At 45.6% G+C, this 21610-nt stretch overlaps 2 protein-coding genes across 6 annotated transcripts; both read left to right on the top strand.

The window, feature by feature from the left end:
- Positions 1-52: 52 nt before the first annotated feature.
- ZC3H11A (zinc finger CCCH-type containing 11A) lies at positions 53-19407 on the top strand. Of its 5 annotated transcripts, none has more exons than XM_083812645.1 (19): positions 65-199; positions 5773-5828; positions 7205-7257; positions 7625-7818; positions 8025-8144; positions 8918-9041; positions 9483-9686; positions 10198-10317; positions 10826-10906; positions 11324-11434; positions 12168-12230; positions 12489-12584; positions 12793-12858; positions 13371-13868; positions 14479-14555; positions 15251-15446; positions 16123-16292; positions 16709-16770; positions 17548-19407. In XM_083812645.1, the coding sequence occupies exons 4-19, from the start codon at positions 7765-7767 to the stop codon at positions 17807-17809; spliced, it is 2304 nt and encodes a 767-aa protein (XP_083668771.1). In that variant the 5' UTR covers positions 65-199; positions 5773-5828; positions 7205-7257; positions 7625-7764; the 3' UTR covers positions 17810-19407. The 5 variants fall into 5 exon arrangements, with proteins under 5 accessions (XP_083668772.1, XP_083668771.1, XP_083668769.1 ...); XM_083812643.1 differs by having other exon boundaries at positions 6813-7257; XM_083812647.1 differs by having other exon boundaries at positions 84-180.
- SNRPE (small nuclear ribonucleoprotein polypeptide E) lies at positions 18786-21556 on the top strand. The gene is made up of 5 exons (XM_083812668.1): positions 18786-19621; positions 19817-19843; positions 20313-20375; positions 20583-20661; positions 21279-21556. The coding sequence occupies exons 1-5, from the start codon at positions 19568-19570 to the stop codon at positions 21332-21334; spliced, it is 279 nt and encodes a 92-aa protein (XP_083668794.1). The 5' UTR covers positions 18786-19567; the 3' UTR covers positions 21335-21556.
- The last annotated feature ends 54 nt before the right edge of the window (positions 21557-21610 follow it).

The raw sequence follows: 21610 nt of genomic DNA, 5'->3' as shown, positions 1-21610 counted from the left end.
TAGGCCGGGCGGAAGTAGGGGGGGTGAAGCCGTGCCGGCCGCCATCTTGGCCGCGGGAGCTCGGCGGTGCCCGTATGTTGGGCGCCATCTTTGAGGCTGGCAGTAAGGAAAGCGACGGCCCGAGCCGCGGCCCCGGCGGGACGAGGAGGGACGGCGGCGGCCCTGGTCCCCTGGGGTTCGGTAAAATCCCTGCTCGCCGGTAACTAGAGCCGTTCATAGACCACCGGGGGGCGGGGGAAAGGCCTCCTGCTCGGCCCGGCTCCCCTCCGCTGCCCTGAGGGGGAGCAGGCCGCGTCCCGAGCCCTGCGGGTCCGGGTGCCTTGAGGGGGGGCAGGCCGCGGGGCCTTGAGGCAGGGCGGGCTGGGCTGGGGGCTGGGGGGAGGGCTGAGGTGTTCCTCCCCCTGTTTCAACCTCCCCCGGGCCCTGTGAGACGGGGAGCTGCTGCCCGGGGTTAGGCCCAAGGTGCCCTGTCAGGCCCAGGGCCGCCCTTCCCCTCGCCCTGCCCTTCCCTCCCGCTCCTCAGCCCTTGCTCAGGCCTTTTGGGCCGTCTGGCCGTCTGTCTGGCCGTCTGTCCATCCATCCGGCCGTCTGGCCGTCCGTCTGGCCCTCTGTCCCTCCATCCCACCGCCCTGCCCCGTCCCTGCCGTCTCCCTAGGGAAGCAAAGAGTCCCTGGGCTGCCTTCAGGGGGGAGGTTCTGCTGAGGAAATTAAAGCTTCCCCCTTAATGGGCGCCTTGCGAGTTATTTTGAGTTCCAACCTTCTGCCTTCCTTTTGTAGCAGTGCCTCTGAGGGGTGCGCTGTAAGGTAGCCGTCATCTGGCGCGCTGCTCCTCCGTTTCCCAAAGGAGCTGCCTTCAGGATCTGACTAACTCTGGATGCACCCGGTTGTCACCTTAATTTCTCCCTTAGTTTGCTGAAAACAACCCGCTTGGGTGACTTTTGTGTTTGTTTCTTAAAATTTAGATTGAGGAGGTCTCTGTTTCCTTATGCTGATGTTCACGATGAAAGTGCAGAAGGGATGCTTACTGTTGCCCGGGTCAGTACTGTTGCCAGGATCGGAATGTTTAGCCTACCGGCCCTCTGGTGCTGTTAGGCTGCACTCGGAGTGTGAGCTCTGGGCCTTATTTCGAAAACACTGCATTATTTGAGTGTACAAACCCGAGATATTCTGCGGGTAGGTGATTCTCAAACCACGTCAGAACCACCGCTGTGGCGTGTGCTGGAGTCGGACGCGCGTTTGACTGATCAGGCGGAGCAGGTGAATTGAATTTGTTGCTGGATGGCGAGGTGCTCTGGGGGAAGAGCTAGCCTAAGGAAAACTTCCTCTTGTTGCCCCTTCCCATCTCAAATGGCCACTGCCTGGGGAAGTTGGTTCTTTATGAGATTAACTACAACGTTACAGTGAGGATGAGGAATCATCATTACTCCCATAGTTATTTGCTGCCAGACCGCAGCGTTGATTTCAGAGATTTAAAAAAAAAATAGGAAAAAGAAAGGAAGTATGTATTCTTTCACATACTCTCTTTTCCCTGAGAGTAAATGTTGTAGCTTCAGCAGTACCCTTGCTCTGGAAACGATTCCCAGTGCCTGCTCAGACACTGGGGAGGAAAATGACAGAGAGAACGATGGAGGAGAGCCACCCGATATAAATACAGGAAAAAAGGGGTTATGGATTAAGGGAAAGCCACTACATAAAAAATTGGTGCTATCTAAAAATTGGTTAAGGGTTTGGGACCTGCAGGTGCTGCCTGCACCTGCGTGTGTTGCAGTCGTGCCTGTTGCCCCTGCGCAAAATGGAGAGAGCTTCTTTGTCGAATGCAGCATGTTAAAGCATGCGCCATTGCCTGGAAGAAAAGCACGGCCTTCCCTCCTGTGGGACTTCTTCCCTATTGATCTGTGGTTTACCTGAAGGTTTACCATAACCTGCATATGTTTCAAAACAAAAACAAAAAACAACACCAGCATTAAAGAGTGGCAAGGCAGGTGCTCATCTGGGGACTCTGACTCATCGGTGACATCACCAAGCAAAGCACTGTGAGTGCTTCGGGTCGGGGCTGCTGTGGCGAGCCTCGCAGCTGGGAGGGAGAGCGGGTACGGTTCGCCTCTGGCGGGTCTGTGTCAGCCCTCTGCCCTGGTGGCTTCGCTAGCAGTGAGAGTTTGACTGCTGTGTTCCCAGCTTTCGCTTCTGCACCGACCGTGTGGCAGAGCCCGCAAGCTGCTTCCTCAGCTGGAAGAGGAAGAGGAGTGACCTCAACTGTGCCGAGGTAAAGCAGAACTGTTGAAAAGATTTGTCAAAGGTGCGGGTTGTACCAGCGCAGCCGCTGCAGCAGGTCCTGGAGCACTGGAGAAGACAGAGAGGGGTTTCTTCGTGAAAAGAATCCTGTAAAAGCGTTTTCATGCCAGAAATTAGGACAAACGCCTCTGTTGTTTGGACATCCTCTATTGACCTGGCACACGGGCATTACAGCATACCTGGCACACTCTTTGTATTGTTTGTAAAAAAAAAAAAAAAAAAAAAGTGTTTTAGTCAGGGCAGGCCAAAAACCTGCCTTGGCACCCCCACATCGCAGCAGTGCTAGCAGACCGTGCATCCTGGATGGCAGGCCAGGATCTAAATCCGATGGTGCAGCTGGTAACGTCAAGTTCAGGAAGCGCTTCTGGGTTTCTCTGCTATTCCATGTGAATTTTTGCCCTGTGAAGGTGGTGTACTGAGCTCTCTTCTTACCAACAAATAGGTTTAAAAGCATTTACAGTTTAACATCTACGTGCTTGGGTGTTATTAACACAGCATTGCATACTGAGCTGGTGCTTGGTAGGAGAAAACATAAATCTTACCTGGGAAACTCGAACACTCTCAACTACACACTGCTACGAAGAAACTCAGCTGTAAGAGTGCACTTAAATAACACATCACCGGAGCTATTGTGCTACTGACCACTGAAGGCACCTTTTTCCAACACTGTCTTATTGGAAGTTGATACAGACTGGCAGTATGCAGTTGGTTCCCATCTATAACGTGTGACTGTACAGTGCTGTATAAGGAATTTTTTTCACAGCTTTGGAGAAAGCGAAGAAAAACACACACACACATTGATACGCGGACCCTGAACCTGCCACAGGCTAATTAACAGTGATGCCCATTGGATATCTACTGATACACTGCTGCCCTCTGACTGCTCCAGCGGAAGTCCAATTTTAATTAACCAGCAGGTCCCTCTGAGTGGCTTTGCTAAACTCCTGCAGTAGGAAGTATCCTACGAGAGCCAAGTTACTAAACTGATGTGTGGTTTTCCCTTAATCCCCTCACCCCTGATTTTCTGGCTCCTGACGACACTGCCAACATGTGCAGTGCTAGGTGCCAGCTGCCATGGTTTATATATACTGTAAAATGAGTGATTTGGGCCTTGTGAGCACTGAGAACAGGTCAGCAATTGCTTAAGAGCTTTACTTTCTCGTTCTGCTAATGCACATGAAATTCTTCAGGAACTGCAGCACAAGAACCGTCTTCCCCAGGATCTCTGGAAGCAGGAAATAGCCGCTCTGTGGACCTCCCTCTTCCTTTGATATGTTAAGGACTCTTTAGAACAGCAGAAGATGGAGCAGCTCTTCCTGGGAGGGAGAATGGGGCTATTCGCAGCTCGTTCCAGTGGTCCCAGGTGACTCCTGGTTGTGACATTCGTGGCTGGGGGAGACTGCTCAGTCGAGTCCTTGGTCACCTCCTGGCTTTGCAGAACACAGACTTTCAGAGTGAAGGTGTCGCTCTGGGACTGGGAGATGGGCGAAACATCTTAGGCTTGGAAGTGATTCTCTGCAGAGTGGTGTGCTCAGATGTGAGCGCATCGTCTTGGCCACCTTATTAGATCCCTGCTTGAGAGGTTGCTTTGAAGAATTGCTTCCTCTTCATATCGATGTGTCAAGCTGAAGACAAATCTGTGCTGAAGCACTGTCTGATCAGATGAGTGCCTCAGTTCAGGATTGTTCTTTGACAGCTACAGAAACACCAGGACAATCTGCGCTTTCAGGAACAGATTGATTTGATCTTGAGGTTGTCATAATCCAGGTCCCTGAAGTGGCACGTCTTCAAATGGAGTTGCTTGGGCCAGCAAGGAGCAGCTGTACCTTGCGGCTCTGGTAACTCGTGGCTCTGAGTCTGAGATCACGGTGAAAGGTGACCCCCAACTCGCTGGTGGGGGAGGCTGAGGCAGCGTTCAGCTTTAACCTTTGCCTTCTTGGCTGGCACCTTTGCTTTCCTGCTGTCAGTGGGTATTGAGTGTCCTTCCCCCCAGCCTCAGAATGTGCCCTCAGTGCAGATGTAGGCAGCATTTAACAGCTAGAATTCACTCATATATGAAGAGTACAAAACGTGTATTTTCTGCTTTTGCTTTGGAATTCTTAGCTTTAGGTTTTCCTACAGGTGATGAGGTTTCTCATAGCAGCAAGGATGAGCTGTGTTAGCAGGAGGCTGTTCTGTGCTTTGACCATGGGAAGATGAATGGTTTACCTATGCACCGTTAAATATAATTTGACACCTAGCACACAACACTTTCAGCCCGTGGGGTGCTTTAACAAGCAGGTAAATCAGCGGGGACTGTTTTGCAGCCAGGGTGATGCTGGGTGATTAAAAAGCAGGGTCAGAACAAGGAGTTTATGGTGTTCTTTCTTGCTTGTCATCCAACTGTCTGCTTACACTGTTCTAAAAAAAAAAAAAAAAAAAAAAAAAAAACGGGGTAAGCATCTTTAATATCTTTATTATAAATGGAAGGCACAAAACAGGCCAGCAACAGAGACTTCCTCTTGAGAAATACTTGGTGCTTTATAAACAAACAAGAAAGTGCCCTTAGGTAGGTGTGATAATCCTTCTCTAATGCATTTTTTGGAGTGCAGAAATATTTTGTTCCCTTCTTGCTCTTCTCTCCAGGACAAAGGCAGAATAGCCAACTGGAAAGTTAGACCAGGGAGGTCAGTTTGTTCCATACTGAGAAAGACAAGCCTGTAAAACAAACTAGACAGATTTTCTTTGTACTATTTATCTTCCTTCAGCAAAGGCAAAGTTTATGACACTTGTTGGCATGTATTTCCAGACCCCCAGCTACCGTGACTGTAGTGCATCTGTAATTCTTTTGTACAAAAAAAGTTCAAAATCTTGTAATGCAAAAACTTTACTAGCGCCCTGGAGAAAAAAGAAATCTAAAAATCTTACGACTTCTATTACAGACCTGCTGAGTGCACCAGAGTTACTCATTTTTATTCGGGCTTTCAGGGGCTAGTTAGTTGGTTTCTGTTCAGCATTTGGATTGCCATGTTAGCAGATGTCAGTTTAAAAAAAAAAAAAAAAGCTTTTGAGATCTTTTTTAAAATGAGACTGCTTTTTATGGCATTTAGGGCTGTGAGGTATCCTTGGTTTTTGATTTCTTCCCATTCCTTAGACCAGATTCATTCATATCCTGAACAGCGTTCTGGGTCTGTTCAGGAAAATGGAAGGCAACAAGCAAAATGGTGAGCTCCTTGGGCATTCGAAAGAGCTAAATCTGGAAAGTGTTCCGAGTCAGGCTTCCATGCTAAGGAGCACCAGTAATTTTTAGAAGTAGATGCAGAGGAGCCTGCATGGCACTAAGTGTGTTTCTGAAGGTGCTAAAGGTCAGAAGTGACGATTCCTCTCAATACTAAAGAAGAGAAGGAAACCTTGCACTTAACTACTGTTTTTATTCCCTTTGTCAAGCAGTCAAAACCAATAACTAATATGAGAACCCAACTTTTCCTCTCTTTATTTTAGATTTGGGAAAATTCCCTGCCAAAAAAATATTTCCTGGAAAATTCACTAGTGTTTGTGTGAGTAAAAGGTTCCAACCTTTTATTATTAATTTGTAAGAACTATTTCATCCACTTTTGTCCAGAAGAGTCAGAAATAATTTGCACAGAAATGTGCAGCCTTTTAATGAAAGGATTCAGAATCACTCTAATTTGAACTTTATCTGGTCTGGTTGCAGGTTTTATGACATTTAGTGTCTTTAAAAAAAAATCAAAATATCTGACTTCACATCAGAAAAAAAAAAACTGCTTGTGGCTAAATAAAATCTGTTGCAGCTCTGGTCATCGAAAAATCATTGGCTGTTAAATTGGACCGAAGTCATCTTTTCTAACCTTTCGTGATCTTGCAGCAATGGATGATGACGGATATATGGATTAGGGAACAGCATGTGATGGCAAACCTGTGGTATTTGCTACAGCGCAGAAAGAAAACAAATTGCTTCCAAAAAATCAAACTAATTCGAAATTCTTGGTATCATGCAGCCATGCCACTGGCAAAGTGAGCATTCCCCTGCCTCTCAAAGCTTGCTGTATCCTTGATCTGCTGTCTTCCTGCTGTTAATTTATTGCAACTCTACGTGTCTGATCAGGGCTACGAGTTGTTCTCGATATGGATATCATACAACATATACTGTGCACGCTTGTGTGTATAGATATGTTTATCCTGTATGCATGTACATATGTATGCATATTTGTGTGCTGGCCCCCAGATCACTCATGGTATAAAGCATTGGCCTCGAAGGCATACTCATCAAAATATTTTGTAGATCCTCCATTTTTTTCTAGTTCCCTCAAAATGAGAGAGTTTTTACGCGCTCTCTATGTCAAAAAGGCAAAAATTCTGATTTCCACTGTCGCTCTCGCTAACTTTCTATCACTCGCTCCTCGTGTGTGTATAAACACATGTGTGTATGCCTATGCACATTTGTGTATTTATATGCACTGGTGTGTTTTTTGCTGTACAGGTAATAAAGACGGGGAAAGGTTTTTGTGTTTTCTTAATAGGTGAAGAAATCTTGAAGACCAGAGATTGGAACATACTGAATTTTAAATTAAAAAAAAAAAAAAGTTAAATTATCCGGCTGTGGAAGATGGATCCTCATTTTTGCAGCCACTTTGAATCACGAGTTCATCTCTAAATGCACTGGGTTTTTTTGTTTTTGTTTTGTTTTGTGTTTTTTTTTTGTTTTTATTTTTTGAAGAGCTAACTAACCCTGGCTGTCTCCAGTCTGAGAGAGTATTCAAATGGACTTGCTTCCTCCATTAGTTATAAGCTGTTTAAAAGCACATCCTATGTTTGAATTGTGGATGAGAGGTTCCCTTGGCAAAGTGAGGAGGAAAATTCTTCCTACCCCTTTATTATTAATTCACGGATTCAGTGTTGGTTCGGCCTACAGGAGAAGTTAACTGGAAGTCTTTGAAGATCGATAACTTTGCTGAGGTTGTCCAGGTAGGTGAACTCGAAGACCCACAGTGACTGGAACATGCTATTTAACGCGTCATACTGCGTTCTGTAGAAGTTATTCGTAGCCATAGTTGATCATTGCCTTGCATGTATGATCAGGTGGTTTTTGAAGAAGTGACTCCATTTTCAGGCTTCCATATGTGCTCCAAGGCATATTATTGAGGACGTGGAAGAGAGCACTTGCTGACAAAGCTCCTGGCAGCTTTACAGAACTTTAATTTAATATTGTGTTAGTTCACGTAACAGCTGATTTCAAGGCATTGCTCTCCTCAAGAGACTAATTTGATTAACAGAAGAAAGCTGGAAAAATGCTTGTTACTCATTATTTTTCACTTGTTGGTACTTTGTTTAGGGTTACTTTTAAAAAGAAGATTTCACTGATCACAAGCCAGTAGAAGACTTTCAGCCCAAGCAAGGGTGAAGACAGCTCTCTCCAAGAGCAGAGGAAGTCCCTGTGGAGAGAACCCGAGCTTGTTATTAGAGCTTGTCGGCATGTCTAAACAAGGAGATGATTGCTACTTCTATTTCTATTCTACCTGTACCAAGGTATGGCTGGGTTTCTTTTGCTTTGCTTTGCTTTTTTTTTTCCATTTTTTTCAGGAAGGAGTAGAGTAGGAGGAGGAGGCACACTGGTCTTTGGTTAACTTGATAACCAGATAGGTTGCTACAATTGAATTCAGAATCTGAGGCAGTAGCATGGACATTTTTGAGGCTGTACTATATTTTCCTTGTTGGTTTCCTTTTGGTTACAGGGAGACAACTGTTCCTTCCGCCACTGCGAAGCTGCTCTGGGGAACGAGACAGTCTGCAAGCTGTGGCAGGAGGGTCGTTGTTTCAGGAATGTCTGCCGATTCAGACACATGGAAATTGATGTGAGTGCCTAAAGATGTGTTCTCAAAATAAATCAACAAAAGGATTTTTCAGTGCTGTAGTTGTGCTGATTGTGCTTTTGCAGGATAGATTCATTTGCTTTGAAATTACACTGGTTTCTGTTACCAGGAGAGGGGGTGGGAGGAAGGAGAGGGAAATAAAATCAATGCCTTAGGTATGTCTTAGCAAGATTTTCTTTTATTAGATGCCGACAGTATTTTCTCAACAGATGCAGAATAACCGCTAAATAGACTGCTAAAACCTGCTGGAGCAGGGGGGTAATGAACAGGCTGTACTAGCCTCCTGAGAGCAGGCTTGATAATGATCTGTCAGGTCTCTTGTGTCCCGGAGTCCTTCAGATAATGCTGTTCTAGCTGCCTGGGGTAGGAAGCAGTGGGGAAAGTTAAAGATGCAGAAGAATGAAGTCTCCAAGAAGTAGTTCTAGATAGAGTTAACCTAGGCAATTTAAGATGTTCCTTTTTCCCTTTGAATAATCCTAGGTGTATTAGTTTAACCCACCCTAAACTGATGTCTGAGAGTGCCTGTCTTCTCAAGCTGAATGATGACAAAGCTAAACGTGCATAGTGGTTACAGCTTCTGCAAACTTTGTGAATATGCCCGGAAATACTATACTTAAATGATAAACTGACCTTTGGAATGATGTTTCAGCACTTGTATTGTGACAGCCCTATCGCTGTCATGATCTGGAACTGTGCATCTCTTTGCAAACCTTAGGTGCATGTTATCACGAGCTTGTCTTTCTTTCTGTCTTCAGAAAAAGCGCAGTGAGATTCCCTGCTACTGGGAGAAGCAGCCAGTAGGCTGTCAGAAAGCCAACTGTGCTTTTCATCACGCAAAGGGACGTTACATCGATGGAGTCTTCTTACCGCCAAGCAAGAGTGAGTTTAGGTCCTTTTTCTTTAAGTATTGAAGAATTAATTTTGAATATTCCTTAGTGGGTGCCAATAGTGTAGGAGACATCAGGTAACCGTCCATTTGTGAGTGCAGGAAAAGGTCTGGAGTCCTAGGTGGTCAGCTAAACCGAGTGTCCTGCTGGTGTACTGCTGGTATTTGTTTTCTGCTTTCATGCTCAGCTTCTCTCTGCTTTGTGTGATATTTGCCTTGCAGTTTGCTTTCTGTTGTTTCATCTTCTGCGGGGTGGTAGGGAGATGTGTTTTTTGAAGGGAAGTCATTGTTCATGGTGTAAACAGTGACGGGATGGGCAAAAGGAGATGCTGAATTCATTGTTTGTGCGGGTTATCTGCCTTACCTACCACCTTCATGCATTGTGGTCAAAGTTTTAAACTGCCATATTACCGATGATCCTCCTCTTCCTCTAGCTACGCTGCCAAGTCCACCTGAGTCCGCTGATGATGATTTGAAAGTGGCTCAGATGTCACTGCAGCAAAACAAACTTTCTGTCCAGTCCAATCCCTCTCCACAGCTAAGGGGGGTGATGAAAGTGGAAAACTCTGAAAATGTCCCAAGCCCTACACACCCTCCAGTGGTAATCAATGCTGCAGATGATGATGAAGATGATGATGGTGAGCATGTTTTGGTTCTTGGAAGGAATTTGTGCTGTAAATGATTGTGTAAATCTTTGGTTCTTGGGAGGACTTTGTGCTGTAAATGAATGTATAAATCACAGATGACCTGAGGTCTGACTAGCGATAGGGCAGGCAGTCTGGTCAGGTCACTGGTGGCTTTGTCTGGCAGTCAGTGGACAGAACCTGAAATGTTGGAGGAAAGCTTAGAACCACTCTTGGCTTTAGCTGGTCTGTTGTGTAAAGCTCTATGTGAAACGAGGAAGGAAATTCCTTTTTTCTGTCTGAAGAGTAATATGTTGTGTAGTAGTTAAAGCTGCAGAGAGAATCTGGAGTCCTAGATGTTTTGTCCTAGTGTAGTCTACTTACGAGTTCATCAGGTCAGTGTAGCTGTATTTAAAAAAAAAAAAAAGTTTTTTTATATGAACCATGGACTGAAGTGTCATTGCATGAGCTACATAATCATGAACAATCTGGTCTATGCATAACTGAATAGATTTTTCCCCTTCAGACCAGCTTTCTGAGGAAGGAGAAGAAACTAAAACTCCTGTCCAGCAACCAGCTGAGGAAGGCCAAAATGGATTACGGATGATTTCCACTCGGAAAGCCAGTGCTACTACTGCTAAGCAAGGTATTCCAGCACCTGTAGTGGGATAAATCGGAAGGAGAACTTGACAATTAACCCGAAAGCAATGTGGTGTAAAAACACAACAGAATGTAGGGGTGCTGAATGGACTCGGTTATTTCCATGATCTCATTTCTACCTAATACCATCGTGTGCCCGTTGGGTCAGAAAGGTGAACTCCTTTTCTTTCCTTTTGGAGAACAAAACAGGGCCACAGCATGGAGTTTAAATGGCTGCACGTGCAGCCTTGCAACCACTGTTGAAAGCCATATCTAACGACAGAGGGATCTAATATCATGTAAATGGATTAAAATTAAAACTACAATTTTTACCCTGAAGGGGGAAAGGAGGGGCAAAATCCCATTGATTCTATGGCTCTTTCACTTGTGAGGAGTGTTGACAGAGTTTATTCTAAATACTTCTGAAAGTTCCTGAGCACTAAGAAGCCTGAGGATCTGTGGTCCTCAGTGAGTGCCTCTAAGCCTTAGTCTCGTTAACTGTTTTCTGTTTTCAGAGGACGGTCTGAATTTTGGAATAAAAACACTTGAAGAAATCAAATCGCAGAAAATGAAGGAAAAAACTAAGAGACACGGTGGTGAGTTAATATTCCCTACTTTCTTACCCTGTTCACCTTCATCCTGTTTGATGTTCTTTTTTTAAAAAAAACAATTCTTCCAGTAATACCGGGTAGCTGGCTATGCTTTGGTGAATACAACTATTTGCCAAAGAAGTGAGATTTTATTGGCTTCAGAATGGCAGGTGATGGTGGCTGCGAGCTGCTTGAGGGAGAGACTTCCATTTTCAGCTGGGGGCATCGAGCAACCTGATTCTCAGCCAGCTGGTATTCTAGATGGGAATTCCAAGGGCAACCAGAGGCAAATTAGTCACCTCTCTTATTTACATGCTCTGGTCACTGTATGTTTGACAGTAATGAATAATTAAAGTATTTTGTTCTTTGTGATAGCTTTTTTATGTTTGGTAAACTTCCTTACGTTTTGCTTGCTCTGAACAGAAGGTCCTTCAAGATCTTCTCTTCCTCCCGTCGATTCTATGATTTTTCCTGCTCCGGAAAAGGAAAATGTCCGGACAGTGGTGAGAACTGTGACACTGTCTACAGAGGAAGGTAATAATTAATGCTTTTGGTTTGATTTCATTACTCCTAAACTGGAAGATTAAGCAATAATTAAGACAATTCACCCATGTTAGCCTGCTGGTGCTGCCTTCTTCTGTTCAAAACATGCTTTTATGCTGAAAGTCCCTGGTTGTACTGGAAAGATTTGGTGCTCAGGTTAAGTGCAGTAGCAGGAGAAAGAGAAAAATGAGTCAGTATGCAAATAGGGGGATAACTGAAAAACAGGAGAGTAACAAGAAGAAAGAGCTATAGAAGACAGTGCTATGTAAGAACCAATTTCTGAAGCATTGAAGAGGCTGACAGTGGCAGGTGTGGACAGTAGTGTGATAGGAGTCTGTGTATAAATTATATTGTTTAGAGTTGTGCAAATTCCTTTTAAAGGGAAAGAAGTGAAGAAGTACTTTTACTCATAGACATTCACCTTAGAAAGGAATATTTCTCAGCATTTGTACCTAATAATATTCTGCTTGCTTATGCAGCTTTGTTCTGCACAAAGTATAGCTGTCAAGCAAACTCAGATTCATTCTCTATCTCAGCTGGAATTTGAAGCAAACACTGAGACTATTAATGCTTTTTCTAAGTTAATTACAGTTGAAATATGAGTTTGTGTGGTTTAGCTGTCGAAACAGTGTCTTACTGGGTTTTTTTGGACATGGGCTGACAGTATACTATTTCTATTGGCTACTGGTTTCTATGAAATAGAAAAATTTTACTTTTGTTTTAGGGGAAGAACCTGTGATTCGACTAGATCTTGCTGAGAAACAAGGAAAACGGAAAGCCTCCGTGGGTAAGAACTTTTTATGAGCTGTTATTTAGGTGCCGCCTTCTATATATGACTGCATTAAAGAGTATTTTTGACGTATGAGAGGAAAATGCATTGCAGTGGAGATTTGTGTTGACTGCAGAAATGGCAAAAAAAACGTTTAGCAGCTGAAAGGCAATTTTATGAAAATATGCTTGAAAAGTAGAAGCTTGTGGTTGACTGTTCTCAAATCTTCCTGCAAAGAAATGTTCTTAAAATATTCCTTGTTTTCTCTGTCTGAAGCTGATGTAAGCGCCCTTCCAGTGAAGCGCAGCCTTGCTGAAAGGCTGGGGAAGAAGGTGGAGGTTCCGGGAAATGCTGACAAAGCACCAAAGAGAGGTACAGCTACTAAACAGGCATCTGGATTTGATTCACGGGTTTTGTATTTAGGCTTTGCTTGTCCTTTTCCTGTGATGTTTCTTTTTGCATGTTGGCTGAGGTCTTAATCACTGGGATTCAGAGTTACCTTTCCTGTCTTGTTTTCAAATGTGAACACAAAGTTGATGTTTATGCAGCCTCCCTAATTTGTTCTTTTTCTGTTTTGCAGTTCAAGTTCCCAAGTCTGTGAAGGAGAGACTAGGATTACCTTTTCAAGAGACTAGTACTGCGAAAGGTAACAACTGGCTATTAAATATACTTTCTCCTTCTTCCTTTCTGTGAACTTAGACCGTTTTCATACAGCCCTAAAAATTAATTTAAATGAAAACAAAGAACTGATTCCTCTTGCTTGAGTGCTGAAGCTCTTCTGACAGCCACTATGAGAAATCTGGCTCTAGGTGTGTGTTTATTTTCCACTTGTGCCTTGTCAAGGTTTTAAGCTGCTTCTGTGAACTATCATATACAATTAGAATAGAGCCACTGCCAGGAGCAGGAATTTGAAATGCAGTCTGAAAAAGTAATAAAGTAAACTAGCATTTCTGTGTAGCAACTCTCTCTGGATAGGGCGGTCTTCAAAATACTACAGGTGGCTCAGAGGAGGAGGAGAATGTTAGGAGTTTGTCCTAAGATGCGTTATTGGGAACACTCAGGATTAGTTTTCCTTAGTACTGTGACAAATTTTGGAGAATTAAAATATTGTTGGACTCTCTTTAAATGTTGGTGCATCTCATTTCTTGATGATGACAGGGAAGGCTGCTAAGCCAAAGGGAGAGATCCATGTGAAAACACTGGAGGAAATCCGTCGTGAGAGAGCTCTTCAGAAACGAGAAACTCAAGCCAAAGCCCAGGCTGAATGTCACAGTAAAACCGAAGATCCCAGTGCAGGGGCAAGACCCGCTCCTGCAGGTCGCATCAAAACTTTCTCTGAAGCCTTGGCTGAAAAAAAGAATAATCGCTTGGTAGAAGAGAAGAAAAAAGCAGGAGAATTCCATACCAAGATAAAAATTCAGGGTGAGCCCAAGAAGCAGTGTGTGCTCACTCTGTCCGGGCCCAGCAAAGTGCAGTCGAAGGAGCCGGCAGGTAAAGTCAAGCCAGAAGGAGAAGTGCGTGTTAAAACCTTGGAAGAAATAAAGCGCGAGAAAGCTCTGCGGATGCAGCAGAGTGGAGGAAATGTGCGAGCTCCCCCAGCACAACCTGGACCTGCCCCAGCAGGGCAGAAATCGTTACGGAACACAAAGCTATCAGGTAATAAGATGCTTTAATACCTGCCCCGGTGAGGTGCTTCCCATATTGGGCAAGTTCAGTTTGCTCAGGATCTGCTTTGCTTTTTTCTTCAATGCAGAGGATAAAAGAGTTTAAGGCTACAAAGTTCAAAGGCAAGGAAGGGCCAGAATATGCAACCATGTCTGTTTTCATTAATTACGTGATGGTATTCTGTATTTCCCACTAGAAAATTAACTCATTGAGGGGCTTTTTAGTCTAATTTTGTATTCTGTTTTTTTCTGCCATCTGTTTATGGTTTGGAGTCCTCCCTGGGTTCAAGTTCACCTTTGGCATGTGTTGCTTAACTTGACACGTGTATGTGTTTGTAAAGCATGCATCAATGTCTTAATGTGGGGGGCCAGTTTCTGTCAAAAATGACAGAGGATCAAAGGCCTCGTTGTTAAGATTATATCAACTTTGTAAAATGAGATTGTGTGAGGGAGATAAGGAGGGCTTAAAGGCTGCATGCATTGCACATTGTAGCCTTTCTCTCTGTCTCATGGGACACGAGGAAATAAACACAAAGAAAACAAGTACCCAGCTTTCTTTATTTCTGCCATTGACAAAAAATTTTTTTTGGCTTGTTTTAAAGCACCTGAAAAAGAAGAAAAGAAGACAGTGGAATTGAACCGGCCTTTTCCTAAAATTTACTCTGTAACTGATGTACAGGTGAGTCCTTTGTGAAGACACGCATACATTCATATAACTTCTGATAAATTCTGACAAGTTTTGGTACTCACCGTGTGCCACCCTCTTGAGTGTGTTCTTACTTTTCAGCGTCTGGTAGGAGCTGCAGTGCGGTCTAAATCCTATCGCCAATATCATTTCCAGACAACGTTGTAATCCTCAAACTTTGAATCAGTCTGTTTATGCCACGACGAATAAGAAACCCCATTAGCACCAGTTGAAATCTATACAGTTAATGTGGAGGGAATTTTTTGTTCGTACCGACTTAATCTGTCAGACATGAAGGATATTGTAAAAATCCCGAGGGAAGTGACTTAATAGAGAAGGCCAGAGTTTTGTGTTCAAGGAAATCAGTCTGTCAGTGGATACTGTATAGGGGAACTTGTATGACTTTCTGCTGCTTAAAAAGCATGTAATAGATGTACAGCAAAACACCCTAGCTGTTTAAAGAAGCTTGCCATATTGGAAATTGCAGATACGTGAAACTGTTTCCATAGTAAAGCATGGGTCTTGTTACAGGCAAAATTTTATGGAAAAAAATGACAGTAACCTGAACGATATTAATATGCTGTTCCACATCGAGACCATTTTGGAGGGATTGCTGATCAGATTTTCTTAATGAAATCTCCACAGATTTTTTTTTGTCCTATTCATGCACTACTTTTCTTTCCTTCTAGCCCACTCAGCAGAGTGCAACTCGTACTAAATTTCAAGTGAAGAGCATCGACGAGAGACTGTGGGAGAAGTGGCAACTGAGAGAACAACAAGAGAAGCTTCGGAAGGAGGCAGCTGCCGTCCCATCTACTGCTGGCTTCTTTGCTACTGTACCACTAGGGAAAGAGGCAGCTCAATTTCAGGAACAGGAAGCTAAAAGTAAGTGTTGAAGGTTAGAGTTACTTAGGTTGTCTTCTGAAATACAGGCAGAAGATGACAATTCTCATGTTGTAACTCTGGCTGGGTGCCTTTCACCACTTAATGCTACAAAGCGAAGTGCGTATTTTCTTTTTCTTAGTTCATTTCTTCTCCTGCCAGCCAGATGTTAGGCCAGGAATGGGAGACTAGAATATGATACTACAAATTTGGACTTTGTAGAACAACTTAATAAATTTTGTGGGACATCACTGCAGGGGAGAGGAAGCTGGTACAACAATTGCATACACTCTCTTGTCTTACTATAATTGCTGCTTTTTCCTCTCCTAGAGGGAGCAAGACTTTAAATACAAAAGCTGTCAATATTTGTGAATCTTACTAGACTTCATACAATGTCTTAGAGTATTGCTTGCACTTAGGATCGCTCTGTGTCTGAGTTTCCCTCGTCCTGGATTATGATTTACTGTAGCTATTCAGTTTCTTTGTTCCTTTGTATGGATTGTTGGTAGACAGAGTTTACTATGTGGAAGATATTGCTGAGAATCCAGGCAATGGCAGTGTAATTCTGCTGGCCAAATACAGTTAACTATGTAGAAGGGCCGTGGAAATGAGTAAGAGAACGTGGATTTTTCATGAGGCAGAGCAAGACTCTATCAGTTCTCTCTTCCTTTTACTCTAGCCAACTTTAACATGTTTGCGAAGCCTTGGGATGGGAAAGTTGCTTCCCCCAAGAAGAAGGCGCTGAAACGTAAGGCACCTGGGAGTTTTCCCTCTGCTGTAGCAGCTGTGAAACCACGGACTGCCTTTGACACTGACACAATGGGACCTCCAGCCAAAAAAGCAGCTGTGGTAAGGACAGGGGCTAATGCAGAAATGGATCCCTTGTAAAATTTATACCCTCCTCTAGGAGAAAAGATGGAAAACTCAAATGTTCTACAGGCCTTCTGTTTCCTTTTAAGTCCAGTAGCTGCCTACAGAATTCTTGTAGTACCCTTCCGTATTTATTAGATTAATGGCACTGTTTACTTAGTACTCCGTGGTTCTGTGATTTCTCTGGTGTGGAGGATTTTGTCCATTAACTCTGTGTTCTTAAAAGACAAAAGATCATTAGTAACCTCCAAGTGAATGTTAACTTTCTTCAGGAGCACCTTGGTTTTGTATTTTGGCTAAGGCTCCGCAATGCCAGAGGAGGGGCAGCATGGAGGAAAAAGCTAGTAAGGAATCTTTTACCCACGTGTCATAAATACTGTTTTGCTGCTTTCTAGGCTGTTCCAGCCATGTTGGAGCACGTCCCAGCCACCAGACTTGAAGAAAATCCCCGAAACAGGTGATGACCACAACTTGTTCTTTTTTGTAATCGGTGTATATCCCCAGTGAAACATAAGTTCTGTCACATGTGGGGAAAAAATGAGGGTTCTGAGATAATTAAAGCCCAAATCCATCAGAGGAATAAGTCACGTGAAATCACTTTCTAGCAGCTAGCGGGAACGCTTAATTAGACTTACTTTCTTTAAATGCTGCAAGTCGGTACAGCTTTCCAGTGACTTCTTGGTCTGTCTGAATACCTAAATGAAGATGAGGTGAAGTTCTTATACTTCCTTGTGAGGTGATAAATGATGAGTAGTGTCCTCTGCCTTTTGGTCCTCGAGAATGCCACCCGAACAAACATACTAGGTGACAAGACTGCAGGGAGAGCAGAGGGAAGTGATGGATGCAGATCAGCTTCCTGTACTGGGGAGCAAACTCTGCTGAGTGTGCCATGGGAAAAATGACTAACTTAGCAAACAGATATTTGCAGATGGAGACTTCTTAACATTTTTACAGGAAAATTAATAAAGGTGGCAAAGTGCCTCTTGCTACAAAAATTGAACCATCTTTGCTAGACTCCAGGTGCTCTGGCTTCACAGATAAACCCCCAAACTGAAAAATGTACCTGCTAATATATTGGGCTCTAAATGTAGCCCTGGGTTAATTGAATAACAATCCCTGTGTAAGATTGAAGTGCAGGAGGGGTTGGCTACGGTTTTAAGAGCCAGTTTGCAGAAAAGGGATCTCCCGTTAAGAAATGGCATATACTGATTGTTCTCTTCCTTGCTCTACCAAGACCTGAAGCACATCTTGGAAGCCAGGCAGAATCTGCAGAGCCGAGGGAGTTCTCAAGCTCGACTTCAGCTTCTTCCCAGCGGGAAGAAGCAAGGACACGCCGGCTGAGTTCCACAGGCAACGCGCCCTTATCTGTAGACGAGGATTTTGAGATGCTACTTTGGGAAATCTCAGGCGGCAGACTGGAAGCCGAACTCGACTTGGACGCAGGGAAGGATGAGGATGACCTCCTCCTTGAACTTTCCAAGATGATTGACGATTGAACTGCATAGTCCTATGGTATATTTAAAAAAAAAAAAAATTAAAACTCCTCTTCTTGTTGGATACCCCGAGGTGATCCTTTTTCTAACTGAGGCTTTGCAATGAGACTTAAAGCACAGTTGGAACTGGTAGAAATTGGCAGGATCTGCACTCCGTTGTCCTAAGTTTCCCTGCTGGTCAGAGTTAAGGTCTTGTGCATCCGTTCTGTAACTATAGGTGGCTACCTTTGATATCAAGAGGACAAAGCACTTGTTTCTTTTGGCACAGAAAGATGTCCATCGGCACGCTGTGGTGGCTGTGAATTGACGTACTGATGGAGCGGTGCTCTGAAGGCTTAAACGTAAAGCTTCTTCCTTCCTCCCCCCTTGGCACAACTCGATGTTGGGCACATTGTGAAGCTTCGGTGTTCTGATTTCTCGGACAGTTGATACCCAAATCCCGGAGTTACTATGTCAACTCTTGACTTTTATTTGTGTATGCCATTGTTTTGACTGTAATCTTTTCAGATGATGAAGCTGTAGGGGCGGGAGGGAGCAGAATAATTATTCTAATGGTTTGGACCAAACATGCTGCCAGGAGTGGTGGTGGTGGGGTCAGCCCACCCGGCCTTACTTTCAGTTATCAGGGATGATAAAATGGTGTGAAAAGCAGCAGCTCCGTGATACGGCTACGCTACCCCCACTCCGTTCTCTTGTGCTGTACCAAAGTTCCCCCAAGCTTTGGTTGGTGCTTTTTGCTGGTGACAGTAGGACTCCGGGGCGAGTAGTCGGGACTCTCCTGCGGTAACTGGGTCAATTAAGGGTTGGTTTAAGTGCCTCTTGGTTTTTAAAATTGCTCCCCTGAGCTGCTGGCTCTGCTGCCTGCTACAGCAAATGTTCGGGTGCCATCGGCGTCGCACTTGGGCGTGGGCACTGACCCTGCGGAGAGCTGAGACTCGGGTGTATTGTGTACCCTGCCACCAGTGATCGTTTTCCCCTAGCAGATCTGTTTTGAATTATTTTCTTAAATTTTAGAGGAACTTTAGGCTCTTCGTGCTATGATTGGTGAAGCTGTAGGGGCCCTCAGGCATTTGCTGCTGGCAGAGGAAAACCGCTTGTCGAATTTGTTGTAAATACTTTGGACAACAACGCCTGTGTGTGTGTGTGTGTGTGTGTGTGCACGTGTGCTTCGACGACCCCCTGCAACGCCCCAGCTCCGCGAGGGAAGCTTTGAAGCGGCTCTGGGAAAACCTCTGCGGAAGAAACTGCTGCTGGAGCCCACGCAGCCCTCCGTCCTGCCGAAGGACTTCACGGGGACTTCTGCTGGCTCCGGGTGCCCGCACGCAGACAGAAATGGCTTTGAGAGAAAACAATCAGGAGGAGGAGAGCTCAGAGACTGCGGCCGGCTTTGGCCACCTTCCCCTCGCTTTCCCTCTCCGTGTTCAAACTGAGCACTGGTCTGCTGTCAACCTTCGCTGCCTCTGCCCGCGCCGCTGGGCTTTCGCGTGTGCCATTGCTCCTGTACATATTTTATCCTTCCTTTTTATATTTGTATTTTATTTAAGGCTGTCTGCCCCCCGCCCCCCCAGCCTCGCTGCTCGCCAATAAAGCTGGCGCAGGGACACCTGCCTGCGACCATAGAGACGCGGTCCTCCCGGCCTGCTAGAGCGGCGCCCCGCGGTCCTCCAGCATCCCAGCGTCCCTTGCGCGCTCCCGCCCGGCCTCAGCGGCTTCCGGCGGCGGCAGAGCAGGGGCGGTGGGAGCAGCGAGGCGGCGGCAGCCATGGCGTACCGCGGGCAGGGCCAGAAGGTGCAGAAGGTGATGGTGCAGCCCATCGTATCCTTCCTGCGGCCGGGGGGCGACGGGGGAGCGGGTGGGGGGCGGCCCGGGCCTCAGGGGTCTCGGCCCGGGCCTTGAGGCCTTGTCCCGGGGCCCTGGGGCCTCGTTCCAGGGTCTGAGGCCTTGTCCTGAGGCCTTGTCCCGGGCCTGGAGCTCTTGTCCCCGTGCTGAGCCCTTAACGCAGCGCCCCAGAACCTCATCTTCCGCTACCTGCAGAACGTGAGTACCGCGGGGAGGGGATGGGGATGGGGATTTGGGGGGGGGGGGGGGGGGGAGGGGAACGGGGAGGGTCCGGGGGTCCCCCTCGCTGAGTTTTCGGCTCCTACCCGTTGCTCGGGGCAGGTTTGTGGGGAGCAGAGAGCTGTGCGGTGTGCTGGTGGGTACAAGGAGCTGCTGCGCAGCCTGGCGTTTCCCCCTCTTGTTAACGGGAGTGGGATCATACAGCCAGGCGTGCAGGAGTGTTCCCTCGTGACTGGAAACGTGTTCTTCAGCAAACGTGTAGTATTCACCCAGTCATATAACACTCTAAAATGTCAGACTGTTAATTGAAACTGCCCCTGAGAGTTGCTCCTTGGAGTGTTTGGGAGCTCTAGCGGCTATGGTTAGCGGGTATTTCTGAACACACGAGAGAGAACAAAACTGCTCGCGGTGTTTGTGTTCCAATTTACTCTCCTCCTTCATTCTGTAGAGGTCGAGGATCCAGGTGTGGCTCTATGAGCAAGTGAACATGCGGATAGAAGGCTGCATCATCGTGAGTATCAGCACGACCCCGCGTTACATCGTTAGTTTGTTTTCCCTCATTCACAATCCTGTTTTTTCTTGTCAAGAAAAACTAGCACAAGGGGGAAAAAAAATCGTGCTTCTCTAACAATTAGTCTTCGTTGTCCAGCCTGGGTCAGCAAAGCTGATGACGGTTTGTGTTGTTGCTGAACTAATTGCCATTGTTGCTGATTTCTAGGGCTTTGACGAGTACATGAATTTGGTGCTGGACGACGCAGAGGAGATTCACTCCAAAACAAAATCAAGGAAACAGCTGGGTATGTCATGTGTCTGTGCAACCCGAGTGACGCGCGGTCCGAAACCTGCCCGGGTGAGCCTTCTAGGTAGCAGCACTGAGAGGTACCAGATGTGTGACGAGCCTTGATCAAGTTCAGTGAGCAATTCCTGGCTACATCTCTGTCCCTGATGATTTTTGAGCTGGTGATTTTGCTGAACGAAGGAGAATCTGTCCCTGCCTGAGACCAGTTCTGGTCTTTGAAACGTGTAATACCAGGTGGCCTGCACTGGCTGGAGGAGTCTGGTCACAGCTCCTTTCAGCTGCACCTAAAGCCGGTGGCCCTGGGCGATTCTCACACTTGCTGTGATCTCTGAGTCGAAGCAGGGAGCCACAGTAGCGGCAGTGTTTATTTACCACCTGCTGGCGGACAGAAGCAACGATGTGCGCCCAGTGCTGGGGTTTTCAGCAGGGAGAGCGTGCTGCTGGAATGGGGACGGTGGCTGGCGTGGGACTTGTGAGTGTGGGGCAGCTGGCAGGAACAGGACTGCGTGATGGGCAAAACCCTGCTCAACCACATGAAATACTTTCTGCAAACACAAGATTATTCTCAGGTTCTGGGCTCTCTCTAATCCCCTCTTTCCCTTCTCTGTGCTGCAGGTCGGATCATGTTAAAGGGGGACAACATCACTCTTCTACAGAGCGTTTCTAACTAGAAGTTGCCATCCTTAGTCACTCGGCAGCACGGCAGCCACCTTTGTTCTGAGTGCCAGGGGAACGCGGCCTGCTGGTAGATAGGAAGTTCTTTGTAACCGGGGTTGCATGCTGAGGTAAAAAGTCCTTCCTTTGTGGGAGCAAGTTTTTTGTAGCTCGAAACAATACATGATGTATTTCACAAATAAACATTTTTCACGTTAACTGTAAATGTAAACCACAAATCTGCTTGTTTTCAGTCTCTTCCTTCTGTGAATGGAGGAGGAGGAGAAATACAG

This window comes from Anser anser, assembly GCF_964211835.1.
Source record: "Anser anser genome assembly, chromosome: 27".
Lineage (NCBI taxonomy): Eukaryota > Metazoa > Chordata > Aves > Anseriformes > Anatidae > Anser > Anser anser.
The sequence above is the reverse complement of the archived record's forward strand: the minus strand, read 5'-3'. Positions and strand labels throughout refer to the sequence as shown.